This window comes from Magallana gigas, chromosome 9 (assembly GCF_963853765.1).
Source record: "Magallana gigas chromosome 9, xbMagGiga1.1, whole genome shotgun sequence".
NCBI classification, from domain to species: Eukaryota; Metazoa; Mollusca; class Bivalvia; order Ostreida; family Ostreidae; genus Magallana; species Magallana gigas.
In genome coordinates this window covers 37512140-37527693 of record NC_088861.1, presented here as the reverse complement: position 1 = coordinate 37527693, position 15554 = coordinate 37512140, and the positions used below count along the sequence as shown (strand labels likewise).

The 15554-nt window shown below is 31.8% G+C and overlaps 1 protein-coding gene across 1 annotated transcript in view; it reads left to right on the top strand.

The window, feature by feature from the left end:
- Nucleotides 1-15554, top strand: part of LOC136271902 (uncharacterized) — a 205086-nt gene that overhangs the window by 44303 nt on the left and 145229 nt on the right. The window contains exons 13-15 of the mRNA XM_066072479.1: nucleotides 3301-3330; nucleotides 3533-3580; nucleotides 12361-12390. Coding sequence (XP_065928551.1) covers nucleotides 3301-3330; nucleotides 3533-3580; nucleotides 12361-12390 — 108 coding nt within the window. The remainder of the gene's footprint in view (nucleotides 1-3300; nucleotides 3331-3532; nucleotides 3581-12360; nucleotides 12391-15554) is intronic.

The following is a 15554-nucleotide window of genomic DNA, read 5'->3' as shown; positions in this document are numbered from 1 at the left end:
TTACTGTAAGCCGGGCCTCGGCGCCACCAACGCTGAAATTTTCTGAAATATGAAATTTCTCAGATAATTTTAGTTTTTTTTTAAATATTTATTTCAGACTTGTCTTTAAGTTTAGTTTTTTTCTCATATCAGATAATTTTCTCCAACGAGTGTTCCATTATTTATTTTTTACGTCACCTTAGTAAACTCAGGTGACCTATTGCTATCCGTTTTCGTCCGTCGTCGTGCGTCGTGCGATGTGCGTCGTGCGTTAACAATTTACATTTTTAACTCCTTCTTTAAAACTACAAGGCTGATTGTTACCATTTTTGGTGTGAGGTATCTCTATGGTTAGAGGAATTTGAATTGTGAAATGCACGGCTCTACTACCCCCGGGTGCCACATGTGGGACCAAATATGTAAAAAAGAAAAAAAAGCCAAATTTAAAAAAAAATCTTCTTCATGAGAGGAAAACACTGGTTGCATAGTTATGATGTCCATGAAGCCCTTTACCTAAATTGTGAAATTAATGGTCCTTGGGTCAGGGGTTCTGGCTCTAGGATGGGGCCAATATGGCCATATAGTAAAAATGTATTAAATTTTAGAAAATCTTCTTCTCTACTCCCATATATATTTGTTAAAAAACTAAATGCATGATTATGATGTCCATAAAGCCCTCTATATGATTGTGAAATTCATGACCCCTGATTCAGGGGTTCAGGCTCTAGGGTAGGGTCAATATGATTATATATTAAAAATGCATTAAATCTTAGAAAATCTTCTTCTCTACTTCCATATATATTTGTTAAAAACTAAATGCATGATGATGATGTTCATGAGGCCCTCTACCAAAATTGTGAAATTCATGACCCCTGTATCAGGGGTTCAAGCTCTAGGGTGGGGCCAATATGGCCATAAAGTTAAAATGTATTAAATCTTTGAAAATCTTCTTCTCTACTCCCACAGATATTTGTTAAAAACTGAATGCTTGGTTATGATGCCCATGAAGCCCTCTACCTAAATTGTGAAATTCATGACCCTTGGGTCAGGGTTCAGGCTTTAAGGTAGGGCCAATATGGCTATATAGTAAAAATGTATTAAATCTTAGAAAATCTTCTTTACTACTCCCAAATTTATTTGTTAAAAACTAAATGCATGATGATGATGTTCATGAGCCCCTCTACCAAAAATTGTGAAATTCATGACCCCTGGGTCAGGGGTTCAGGCTCTAGGGTGGGGCCAATATGGCTATATAGTAAAAATGTATTAACTCTTAGAAAATCTTCTTATCTACTCCCATATACATTTGTTAAAAACTAAATGCATGATGATGATGTTCATGAGGCCCTCTACCAACATTTTGAAATTCATGACCCCTGGGTCAGGGGTTCAGGCTCTAGGGTGGGGCCAATATGGCTATATAGTAAAAATGTATTAAATCTTAGAAAATTTTCTTCTCTACTCCCATATATAATTGTTAAAAACTAAATTCATGATTATGATGTCCACGAGGCTCTTTACTAAAATTGTGAAATTCATGACCCATAGGTTAAGGATTCAGGCTCTAGAGTGGGGCCGATATAGCCATATAGTAAAAATGTATTAAATCTTAAAAATATTCTTCTCTACTCCCACACATGTGGGCAAAAAACTGAATACACGATCATGATGTCAACTAACTCTTCTCACTAAATTGTGAAACTCATGGCCCCTGGGACAGGGGTTCAGGTAATGAGGGGGGGGGGGGCAATATGGCAATATAGTAATATAGTGTTAATGAATATACTTTGTACAAATTTTCTTCTCTATTCTCACACATCTGTATAAATAATGACTAATAATTATGTTTACCAGGAAGTCCTCTACTGGAATCTTCATTATATAGTTGTTTATTTAAGACATGGCTTAGTGGTGCTTTTTACTGCATTTTTGCAGAGAAATGAAAATATTTCCATACTTTGCCTTGGGATCGCGAGCCTGGTCTTCTCAATTGAAATTCCTTTTCTTACATGTCTTTTTGTTCATATAATAATACATATCCTAGTTTAAAATGGTATTGGAACAAGCATGCATTTGGTGTTTCTCAGTAATAAAAACGTCTCCAAATCATCAATTTATCAAAGTAAGGCTATCGTTAAAACGTCATTTATATATTAAGACGACATTGTGATGGTAATTTTATCCTTATTTGTTTTTAATATAATATCAACTTCATTGAGCCATATCTATAAAACTCTCTTTTTAGATAGAACTTTAATTGAATTGGGGATGCATAATACCACATAATGTCCTTTACTGGATACGGGTTACGAGCTCCACTGAAAGTGTAGGACACTTAAGGTCATATAGTGTTTATGCGTCACTTCTCATAAAATCTTCTTTTCTACTTCTAGGCATTGATTCGGCAACAAAACGCAACAACGAATAGTTGTAAAAACAATGTGACTTTAAGAATTTTTATTGACAAATATTGACAACTATATACATTCCTATGTGATGTCAGCGCTTATTTTTTTTTAAATATTATCTCTTGTGACGTTAATCCTTTGAACAGTCGAGCTAGACGTGCATGGTTTTGTAATTTGTCTTTATCAAGCATCCCTCGTTTCTTGGCACAAAATTACAATGTACAATTATAATTTTACATGTGTATAAGCTTCAAGCAAGAGAAACACGTTGATTAAACGCGGTCAAGTTTACCCATTCCTCAATTAAAATCAAAATTTAACAATTATTCCGCAAGTTTTCATTCAAATGAAAATACTATACGCATTCCTCTCTGTTTCATTGAAATTTAGAATAAATGGAATTCGATCACTTATGTACGGTTAAAAATGGAAATATGAGATGTAAAAAATCGAAATTCTTCGAAACAAGCTCACGAATTCACCTTTGCAAACTCCTTCCATGATTCAATAAAATTCACAGTTGACACATCTAGTTCCAAAAATGTATTTTTGGATACTACATCAAATCTGGAAGATTAGGATATAAAATTCAGTCTCCATACGAAACCCACTAACTCTCACCTCTATCTCAAGCCATTAAGTTGCCACCCCTTCCAATACTTTTAGAGGAATTCCCAAAGGACTAACGACCGAATCAGACAGATCTGTGTTTCTGATGAAATATTTGAGGAACAGAGCAGGATATTAAAATTCCATCTGTGTAATTTGTATAAGCCAACACAATCCAATCTGCAATTGATGAAATTGTTACTCTTCTTTTATATGGAAATAGTCACTGAAAATGCAGTTGAAGTTCAGCAAAGTAATAAATATCTTGCAATTTTCATCGAAGTTATAATTTAAACAATTTCAGATAATACTGATAGAAGAAGTAATGTTCAAGGTAAATATGTCAATTCCTTTTTTTACATGACTGTAATAATGTGTGTTGCATCACCTGAATAATATGAGACAGAACATAAGATCGAAACGAAATAATAAAAAAAAAAGATCGGGTATAAGACAAAACAAGTTGCAAAGGTATTACACATAATTATAAATAGATTCAGTCAACGTTTGATTAAAGAAATTGAAAACTTTTTCAGAAACTGTTGACGAGGAGCATATGCAGGTACATTTTGTACATGTAAAAGGTAAATTAATTTCAACTTAGTGTTAAACATGTTTTAAAAGCATTTATTAAGCGATTTTTATTTGAAGAATAGAAAGTAACTTTGACTTTGAAAATGACGAAAAATACGTACATGATCATGCATAAGATATATGTTGCGTTTTAGCTACTTCAAGAAAAGTATTTTTGTTTTAATCTTACAAAGTGTAGTATTTTATTGTTAAATAATAAGTGAAATATTGTTGAATTTACATCAATCATTCATTACACGTAAATTAACGCATTTCATTGACATTAAATTTTATAAAAGCTTGAAAGTTCTTCGACTTGCTATTAATATTGAAGTGCATTGTACATTTTGCTCATTTCTTTTTTTATACTCGTAAGCTGAGAGTTTTTTTTTTTTGTTTTTTTTTTTAAACTTGTTGCCGCTTTTGATAAAAAATAAAAATGGCATTGTTTGCAATGTGCATATATTTGTATTTTTTTTTTCATTATATATACAGTCTGTTCATGCATATTTGTTACAACAAACTCGCGGTATATCATTCAAATATCACAGCATAACATGATGTCAAAAGTAGTCAAAAGTAGTCAATATTTAATTGATATCTTTAATATATTTAATTTAAAAGTGATATTACCTCCAACTAAATCGTTTTCTCTATCCACGGTATCTGAAACATTATAAAGTATAATATAAAAAAGACAACCTTTAAACAAATCTGCAATTAAAACATCTATTCTTCCGAGAAATAAACATTTAAAAAATGAGTTAAAATTATATTTTATCTTATGCTTTGTATTCCAAGGCTTGCTATGACGAATGGGAATAAAAAGATATGGTATGAGATTATATGATATGGTATGTTATTCTATTGTTATGCTGTGATATTTGAATGATATACCGCGAGTTTGTTGTAACAAATATGCATGAACAGACTGTATAATGAAAAAAAACACAAATATATGTACATTGCAAACAATGCCATATTAGATTTTTTTTTATCAAAAGCGGCAACAAGTTTTATTTCGAAAAAAAAACTTTCAGCTTACGAGTATAAAAAAAGAAATATGTAAAAATGTACAATGCACTTCAATATTTAAAGCAAGTCGAAGAACTTTCAAGATTTCATAAGATTTGGTGTCAATGAAATGCGTTAATTTACTTGTAATGACTTATTGATGTAATTTCAACAATATTTCACTATAACACTTTAACCAAAAATAAAACCCATAACAGAAGAAATTATGAGAGAGAGAAAGAGAGAGAGAGAGAGAGAGAGAGAGAGAGAATTCCACACATCGTTAATTACCTCGTTTCTTTAAAAGTAGTTTACATTTACGCCCCCTACTCTCTTTTTCAAAAACATTTTACAAACTCAAAATTTGTTGATAAGTTTTCCGAAAACACTGGATTTAACGTCTGTGTTGCTCAAAAGTTCAAAAATTATAGATGCATACACATCTACATGTAGTTCCATGCTTGCAGATAAGAAAAGGCATATGTATATACATGTAAATAATATGTTACATTTTGCTAATAAAAAAAATTATCCGAATACATATACAGTGTGCCTACATGTCAGGACTATTTACATGAGTTACCATGCTCTATCTTTGTCCAGGGACGTAAAATTTTCTCCAACGGCTTATTAAGCATACTCCAAATAGTGCTCAGCGGCGATAGTACTCAAAAACTTTTTTAACCTCGGTCTTTAGAGTAAAACTCAGTCTAGCACATACTCGGATTACGGAGTACGAATTTGAGTACGAGTATGAAAAAAGCTTTATAACCTCGGGGCCTGATTGGTCTAGACGCAGCTGATAATCTGTTCTATTACCCTCAGCATAAGCAACACACTTGGTAACGGGTAATACACGAATTGTTACATGCGCGTTAATTATGCGCGCACAGTTCGCCGTAAAATCACTTCTTTCTATATAAAAGCAGTATAAATTTCTCTAAAATTAAGGCAGTCAGTATAAAAAATAGCGTTTGTTTTAGAGGGTAACAGTTGAAATTGTCACCCGAGAAAACTATTGTTTGCGTCGGTTGACAATGGTTTTCGATGAGTGAATTTGAGTACGAGAGGAAGGAGTTAAAGCGGCGTAACTAGAGGCGTAAATTTAAGACTATATAGCTTTAGAATATGTCCTTGACAGTGCAGCACTGCACATGCATAAAACATTTCTATTACTCTATTATATAAAGGTGTTTGTAGCAATTTGAAAATATACTATAGGAAAGTTATTTTACATAAAATATTTCAGAATTGATAAATTCTTTTTTTTCAGAATGTACACAGACGCACACATAACTACAATGTACTATACCAATATTAAAATTTTTGAATAATAATCCTTTTCCTTCAACGATTTATTAAACAAAAAAGTAAATCTTATATTCAATATCCGTATAACAAATGTGTAACGTTTAATTATTGACCTGAACTGTTTCTATTTATACATAAATAGACTGCAAAAATATGCACCATGGTAAAATAACAGTACTGTTCTTTTTCTTTTAAAGCGGGTTCTTACTCAGCATTTGTTTTCTGAAGTACATGACATGTGTAATATGCTCAATATATAATTATCAACATATGATGTTCAGTTATTACGAAGTACAAAAAATATGAGTAACTTTATTATGTTTTTCATATTGAAAATTTTGAATTTACTGGGTCGGTGCAAATTTACAAGCTTTCATATTGTAAGTTCAATGTTTGCATCAAGTTTTCTGAACTTTGTCACTCTTTGTCATTGTGCATTTCCATTTAAAGGAACTTTAGAGGTTCTTAAACAAAGTTAATGCATTTTCAATCATTTTGCGATGTTTGCATTTTAAAGCAATATACTATATTATTACACATGTCCATGTATTATTGCAAGTTACTTTTTCAAGACAATTCTGTTTCAAGTATTATAAAAAATATTAATAGTATTTATCAAATCAGTATGAATTGCAAATTGTTAAGCTCTGATGTATCATCATTGTTGTAGTTAAGAATCCTGTATCAATGATATATCTTGACTTAAAAACAGATCACAAATTAAATTTCTGATTGTGCATCGTAGGTTATATAGAGTATACTGTTCATATATTTAAAAAATAAAATGAAATACAATCGTCGTTTAATAATATATATCCTTACTTACATGTATGTTTACGTCCGATCTTACGTCTACATGTAAGTGGACGTAATAGTTTGTCTTACTTACTTTAGTCGGACGTAAAGATGCACTTTTTATGAAACGCAAATATTTGAACTAGTCCCGTATTACACCGGCTTAGCACTTGGTCTGAGCGTACGCCCCTTAAAGAAACGAGCCCCTGTTCTATGAATTACAAGTTACTGCAATGCTAGATATTTAGAGGAGCGGTCAGTGATAAAAGTATAAACTCTCATCTAAATCGTTTATCTAAAATGAGAGTAGGTTTTGAATTTATTTCAAAAATAATTACTTATCAGGTGCAATTCAATTGTAGACTACGAACATTAGCTCACGTTTGTTGAAATACCAAATATATAAGCAGTTACTCTGGTACTCTGAAACTGTCCAAGAGAATCGGTCCTTGCAGATCTAATCTTATAACTCATATTTTGATTCCACATTTACCTTCAAAAGCGTCTTACCTGATGCCACTGATTGAGTCAGAGTATGAAAATGCACTATCAACCTAAGGAAAATGTTTTGACCTAATGTACAGCTACATGTATATCAGAAAAGTCCAAGAACTTCATGCAGATTCAATCTTTATGAACCTTATGAAGCTTGAGTATCACAATGAAGTGTATTAGCTTGTGTGCCTCCATTTTTTACGGTCTAGGTGGTTCCAAAAATTCTGGACCGATTTGAATATTTCCAGCTTTAATTCTGGATTGCGGTCTAAAGTTAACGGGTACCAGGTTCAAGTTGTCAAGTGTTCTTGACAAAGTGTTGATGATATAATAATTATTCATATATTCTTAAAAAAAAAGATTCCAAAATTATTTTCAACTTTTATATCATGACAAATGTGTTGATAAAAGTGATGATTAAAAATAGAATATGATTTTTTACGTCTAGAGTGTATGCTTGTTTAAAACACAAAACAAGTTACAAAACTGAATACAAATATTGCCCGATATCGTTGGATACAAAGACAATTGATTAAGATCTAAGCGTACATGTTATTATACATGAATTATACCAAATTCATTCATCAAATAACTAGAACAAAGCTCTTTGCAAACAACGAGGAGGTCTTCCGTTACAGTTTAAAGTGAAGAAAGGATTGTCAATCAATCTTAATAAAAGCATCTCCCTTTTCTTTGCGCTTGTCAGCATCTGACAGATATTGCTAGGAGGTCATCGTTACACAATAATAATTTCCGACCAATAAGGGCTTTAGAAAATGAATTGGAACTCTTCAAGAGTTTTCAGACAATCATGCCTGTTTACTGTGTAACTTCCAGCTGCAGAGTATTAAAGAGTTACCACTCTCACAAAACAGATACATTGTAATGGCATGTATGTGATGAATTGGAGTTTTATTTAGATTGTAAGCAAATGTAAGTTTGGGAATGACATTGCTTTATTAGGTCACCTGAGTCACTCATGTGACATATTGCAATTGGTCTTAGTCCATCGTCGTGCGTTGTGCGTTAACTATTTTACATTTTTAAACTACAAGGCCATTTGTTACCATTTTTGGTGTGAAGCATCTCATTGGTAGGAGGAATCTTAATTGTGAAATCACGGCTCTACCACTCTCGGACCCTTAAAATTATTCTTCTCAACTCCCACATATGTGAGGAACAAACTGAATGCATGGTTATAATGTCGATGAAGCTTCCTACCAAAATTGTGAAATTCATGGTCCCTGGGTCAGGGGGTCAGGGTCTAGGGTTGGGCGAATATGGTTATATATAAAAATGTATTAATTTTTTTATTAAATAAAGTTTGCTTCTCTACTTCCATATATATTTGTTATAAACTAAATGCATAGTTATGATCTCCATCATGTATTCAACCTTAATTGTGAAATTTATTACGCCTAGAACAAGGGTTTAGGCTCTAGGGCTGGGTCAATATAGCAATATGTTGAAAATGTATTAAAGGACCTGGTTCACTTCCCTTAATATTCGTCCCTCTTTTAAATGAGCTATTTTTTTTTTTAAATATCAACTCAAGAACGTGTAGAATAAGAATTTATCAAAATAAATTTTGTCAGATATTTAATCACCCCACACCATGTTGTTGAACATAGCATGGTTATTCTATCGTTACGTCACATGTCTGCAACGGCATGACGTCTATAAATTTATATCACTGGCTGACACGCGATTGGAAAAATCTTTAAAATACATAAAACGATTCAAGATGAAATATCTCGAAATGTTGATCATTGACCTTATATAATGTTAATGACAACATAATACAAACAATAAAAACAGTTTTAGGCAATCAATGGTTTGGAGCTCCTATAAGTCATTTCTTTAAAAACTCGATCGAAAATATGTACAATTTAGGAAATTGATAGAGGAAATTCGAACTAAATTAAACCTAGAATATGAGCTTAAAAGGATTCATTCAAATATAAAATTAGTAAAGCTATTCGTATTTTATTATTTTCGAACGTACAAATTGTTTTATTATTTTTAATAATTAAAAAATAAAGAAAACCTTGAAAATGGTGGACAATTTTGACAAAATTTGAATTTTTTTTTCAAAACGCATTTCGAGGTCACTAGCAGAACAAGTAGTTCATTAACCTAGTTATTTGAAAGTGAAATTGTTTTATTCCTTGACCTTTAACCTTTGTGTCATTTTGATCTGACAAGGTATACGCTTCAATACCAAGTGGTCCGATTAATTTAATCATTAATCTATGATTAATGATTAAAAAAAATGTAATTTGTGTTTTTATTGAATGGTCGAAACTTTTAGGGGCAATAACTGCTAGAAAGGGACTTTGGACCCTTTTGGTATGAATATAGTAGGACCCTCTAAGTTTACTGAATACATTAGTAAAAGTTTCAATTCTCTATCTCTAACGTTTCATGAGGAGTAGCGATAACAAGCTTTTCGTACAATAGGGGCATTAACTCTATAATTGTTTCATGGTAAGAGTCAAAGGGTTATAATTTGAAATGTCTTATGATGTCCTACTACATCCATGAACAAGTTTTTCTCTACCACCCTAAATAAAAGAGATCTAAAAACTCATTAATAAAGATATTTCCAAATGACCTTGACCTTTGACCTTTATGACATTTTGTTCGGCCAAGGTAGACGCTTCCATCTGAAGTAGTCCGAAGTCTCTATTATAAAGAATAAAAAGTTGGAAGTGATTTTATGGAAAGGTAAATACTTTTAGGGGCAATATCCCCTAGAAGGGGGCATTAGATCCTTTCGGTATGAATAGATTGAAGAACCCTCTAAGTGTACTGAAGACATAGGTAAAAGTTCCACCAAGTTTTTATCTCTTATGGTTTCAGAGGAGTAGCGATAACAAGCTGTTTGTACAATAGGGGCAATAACTCTGTAATTATTTAAAGGAAGGAGCCAAGGGGCTATATTTTGAAATGTCTTAAGATGTCCTATTACATCCATGATAAAGTTTTTCTCTAGCACACTAAAGACAAGAGATCTTAAAACTCATTAATTAACAGATTTCCAAATGACCTTGACTATTGACCTGAAATATGGAAAGACCTAATTAATTTGGTATATATACCAGATGGTGGCTCAAATTTCCTATGGATTGAATGTTAAAAATTGGAACAGTATATAAATAATGCCTGTTTGGAAGGGTAACTGGTGAAATTGACTACCCGAGAAAACCATTGTCAACCGACACGAAGCGGAGGTTAACTATGGTTTTAGAGGGGTGTCAATTTCAACAGTTACCCTCCCAAACTGGCACTATTTATTTTCTTATACTGAATGTCTTAATTTTAGAGAAATGTATACTGTTTTTATATAGAACTGAAGTTAATTCTACGGCGAACCGTACACACATAATTCACGCGCATGTAACAATTCGTTGTGTTACTCGTTGCCAAGTGTGTTGCTAACGCTGAAGGTAATAGAACGGATTATCAACTGCGTCTTAACCAATCAGATTGCAGTATTTAACATGAAAGTATATTAAAAGTAAATAACAAATGAAGACAGAAACATTTTAAAGCTGTTTTTGTGTTGTTTAAATGCCTACAGGGAGAAATTCTGTCTGTCCTTGGGGATTGGGGATAAAAGGTTGTTTTAAATAAAACATGTCTACTAGCCGCCTTCTTTGAGTTTATCTATGAAAACATATACACATCAAACATATCTTGAAATTTAATACCTATGTGGAAATTATTCTCATGTTAATTAACAGAACGATTTCTTAATCAGGGTAAAGGTTTTATTGAATTTAAGAAGAATAAACTTTTACATTTATTTATATGTATTCAAATTCAAAACCAATTCGAGGTGTTTGCGGCTAAAAAAACCCACATGTGTAAGATGCGGATGTTGTATGGTTGATACCGCTGAACGCAAGGTAGTCCAGCTGATATCGATATCCTCGCCCGTGGGCGAGGCATAGGTTACGTAATTGTTTACACACGCAATTCATATCACATATATATATATCAAATGCATGTAGTAAAATAACTAAAATATATTGCATAGAAGTTTGTTTTATTTAATACGTAATTTCAGTTTTGCTAGATAGGAAAACATGTTGATCTTTTCTGTTTCTCGTTTTTAAAGGATTGTTTACTATAAAAACTTGACAAAAAATGACTTATTGTCCTCTCTTAAGAGCATGTATACTTAATAAATAAATAAGAATTCAGGCATCTCGTACAAACCAGTATACTTTTTGTGATAACATTATGTCATTTGTACGCACAAAGAATTTAATTCGTAAACTTTGCCAACGTTCTGCGATCACTGGTTTACATGTATTTCTTTTTATACTTATATTATACCCGAACATAATAACAGTTTTATGAGATTAATAAGATCACACATAAAACATCGTATTTTGCAGCGACGATCATATCGATAAAAAAAATACCGTTTCAGATTTATAAACGATCTAGACCCCTAATTTAAAGTGTAAACCATTTTAATGTTATTAAATGAAAACCTGTATTATTTTGCATAACTTTTGTTCTATCTGTGTTTAGAAAATATGTACAGCTAAAAAGTTATGAAGCAAAGATATAAGCAAAATTTCGCAATTTATGAAACATAAATTTCGATGTTCTTTTTTACAAATGCGTTATCTAAACAATCATATAAAATTAGATGGACAACGTTCAAGATGTCTACATTAACGATTTGAAAATTAAAAATACTTGCTACGGACAAAATCGTAGCCTTTGCGGGTACACGAGACACACAAAAAAAAATCAAACGGGAATAACCTAAAAACAGAAGTAGCAATTTCACAATGTTGAATGCTTTAATGAGTTTTCGACATTTCCAATCGACCCTTAATATTTGAAAAAAATCTGATTACAAACAAGTGAGATATGACGGTTTAAAGAACCTTTGCGTTTTAAAGAAGTTTGTATTTCAAATCGATAATAAAGAATCAGAACAAGGTCTTCCACTGGAAACGAAAGACCTTTATCAGTAGAAACACCAAAACAATCCTAGATGGTGCCTTTCATAAATAAAAACACCGAACTGAGCGTAATTTTTCTGTTTTGGATCGGCCATAAATGTATTACAATATTTGAAAATGAAATAAGGTTTATGTTTACAGACTGTCTTGCAGATGTTTAATTTTATAAATCTTTTAAATATTTTCAGGAGTTCCAGATAGAGATGCCAACGATACAGGTAACTATACATACCTTTATACGTAGAAACGTCAAGACAATCCTAGATGGTGCCTTGAATAAATAAAAACACCGAACTGAGCGTAATTTTTCTGTTCTTGATCGGCAAAAAATGTATTACAGCATTTGAAAATTATGTTAACAGACTGTTTGGCAGATTTTTAATCTAATAGACTTTACGAATATTTTCAGGAGTTTCAGATAGAGGTAAAATTACAATATGTGATAAGTAATATTGTTTTCTACCCTAGTGTACTAAGTTTAATGATATTTGAATATACTTATATTAAGTGGGGTAATCTCAAAATGCTTCATATATTGCTATACTTTGACTTTAAAGTACTACATTGTACTACAAATGAAGATTGGGTCAATGAATCAATTCAATTATTCAAAAAAGTCTTATGATAACATTATTCTGAGTGTTAAATATCAAAGATGCATACTTTTTATTACATAATTGTTATAACATAGGACCACAAATCTTTGTTATATTAAAAGCACAAAATGATACAGAAGCGTATTAGTGCCACAGATACACCTTAAATTAAATTTTTAAATTGGGACACTTTAATCTGCAGCATTTAAACTTTAAAAAGTGAAGTTTTCATTTTTTAAGCTGTTAAATTCTTACTTTAATTTGTAAAATTCACACTTTAATCTGTAAAATTTACACAATCATTCATATGTAAAATTCACACTTTTAAGTGTTAACTTTACAATTTAATCTATAAAATTATGAGCTTAATCTATAAAATTCACACATTAAAGTGTAATTTCACACTTTAATATCTAAAATTTACACATCAATCTGGTAACTTTGCTCTTTAATCTGTAAAAGTTACACTTTAATCTGTAAAAGTTACACTTTAATCTGTAAAAGTTACACTTTAATCTGTAAAATGTACAAAGAAAACTGTAAAATTGACACTTTAATCTATAAAATTGACGCTGAAAAAGAACAAATAAAATTAAGAAAAAACTTGTTCAGCTTTTTGGTGAAAAGATCGGATGTCAAGGTCTTGGTATCGGAAATTAGAATTGAAAAATGAAATAAAAAGTGAAATTAAATTGTCATAAAATGAAAAAAAAAAATGAAGAAATCTTGATTTCGACTCTCTAAGAGAAAAATTAAACTCCCAAGCCAGTGAGCTTAGATTGCTCAACGACAAGCTCAAACAATGCGAATCTGCGGCATAATCGGCAGTGAAGCTCACCAATCAAAACCAATTGTACTCGCAGAAAGCCAATATTGAATTCTAAATTGGGCCGAGGAGAAAAACAAAAATTTCCGTAACAAATTATGTACAATTTTCAAGGAGGCAGTAAAGATGGACCTTGACCCCTCAGATGCTCTCGCGATCAATCGGGTTCCTGCACTACTGGCTCTAAAGAGTACTGAAAGTGCCATTTTTTACTGATACTTTCTGATATTTACTGATATTGTACTGTATGTGCTGAGAATTGCTTATATTTACTGATGATTTTACTGTTGTTACTGATATGTGCTGTGGATCCCGATATTTACTGACGTTTACTGATGTTGTTGCTGTGAGTTCTGATAATTACTGAGATTTACTGTTGGTACTGAGAATCGCTGATATTTACTGAGAATATTTGTAAAGCCCAAAGCATTTTCTTTTAATTATTAAAAAAATACATATTTCAGATTTAACACAATTTTTTTTCAAGTGTGTATTCGGCAAATATGCGTGTAACTCTGAGTTTTGTTGATTTATATATACATTCTTTTTATTCATTTGATAGCTTCTTTTGAACTTCAGAAGCGCACAGATCACATTTTAAATCTTTTTTAGAAAGCTTGTCAAAAACTTCAACGTAAAGTTAGAATCCCCAAGAGTATTTAATTTCGAAAGGCGATGGACAATTTTTTTACAACAATAAAAAAACCATATTTAATAACATGATGATTTTTTTACAAAAAAGAGAAGATCCCTGGTCAGGATTTTAAAATATCTTTGAAGTTTTACTTCACAGAAAGATTAGAGAGGCAGTATCTGTGTATAGTATACATACTTTCAGCGGATCAAGAGGTGTGAATGCCACGATCATCAACCCTGTAAATTGTCAGTCTGACACCTTGTGTAAGACATTGCGTAAATCCGTATAGAGGTATCCATGATCTTGAGAATATTTAATCAAAGAGAAAAGTAATTCATTGACAACAGTATGAATAACCTAATTATTTTTATATTTAACATTTTAGTTGCGTTTGATTCAAATAAAGTTCGATATATAAATTCAATATACATGTACCTCTCTCTCTCTCTCTCTCTCTCTCTCTCTCTCTCTCTCTCTCTCTCTCTCTCTCTCTCTCTCTCTCTTACTATTTGCTGAAATCAAAATAGGCAACGTTTTAAATAACACAATCTCCTTTTGTACGGCTAAGTAATGTTGTCATGATCTAGTAACATTATTCTAAATCAGCCCCCCCTCTCTCTCTCTCTCTCTCTCTCTCTCTCTCTCCCTCATGCTCGCATATAAATGTATTATATAGTCCTAAATTTTGAGATTTCGAGTCGAAATGGCATAATGACATTAGCACGATAAAGTCCCGTTACAACATCACCACCTCCATTTCAAACACAGATTTAGAAGGTTAACGTTTTTATACTACAGAAAACATCAACTTAATATAGTAAAAAAGTGTTACGGTTTATCAGTTTTATAATCTACCCCCTCTGTCTGTCTGTCTGTCTCTCTCTCTCTCTCCCTTGCTCTCTCTCTCTCTCTCTCTCGCTCTCTCTCGTACAAATACTTTATTCATGCAATAGTATGCTGTAATATTACCAGCGGCTATATGTATTTTCGGTTTTAATTTTGAAAAAAAAGAACACACGATATAACTGTTTTTCTTTGATAAATCAGAAATCTTTGTCATTATGGATGATATTAAGAAAAATCATCGGTTCTAAAAACTCAAGTACTTATCCTCCTATTAAAAGCGAGGAACACAGCATGCCAATAAGTGACAATAAAATTAAAGCAGATTTGTATAACAATTACTTCTGTTCACAATCAGTAGTTAACGACGAAAATACTGATTTACCAAACTACGATAGTTTTACTGATACATGTACCATTTTGAACAAAGTGATCTCAACACAAGACGTTAAAGATGTCTTAGAAACACTAGACACGAGC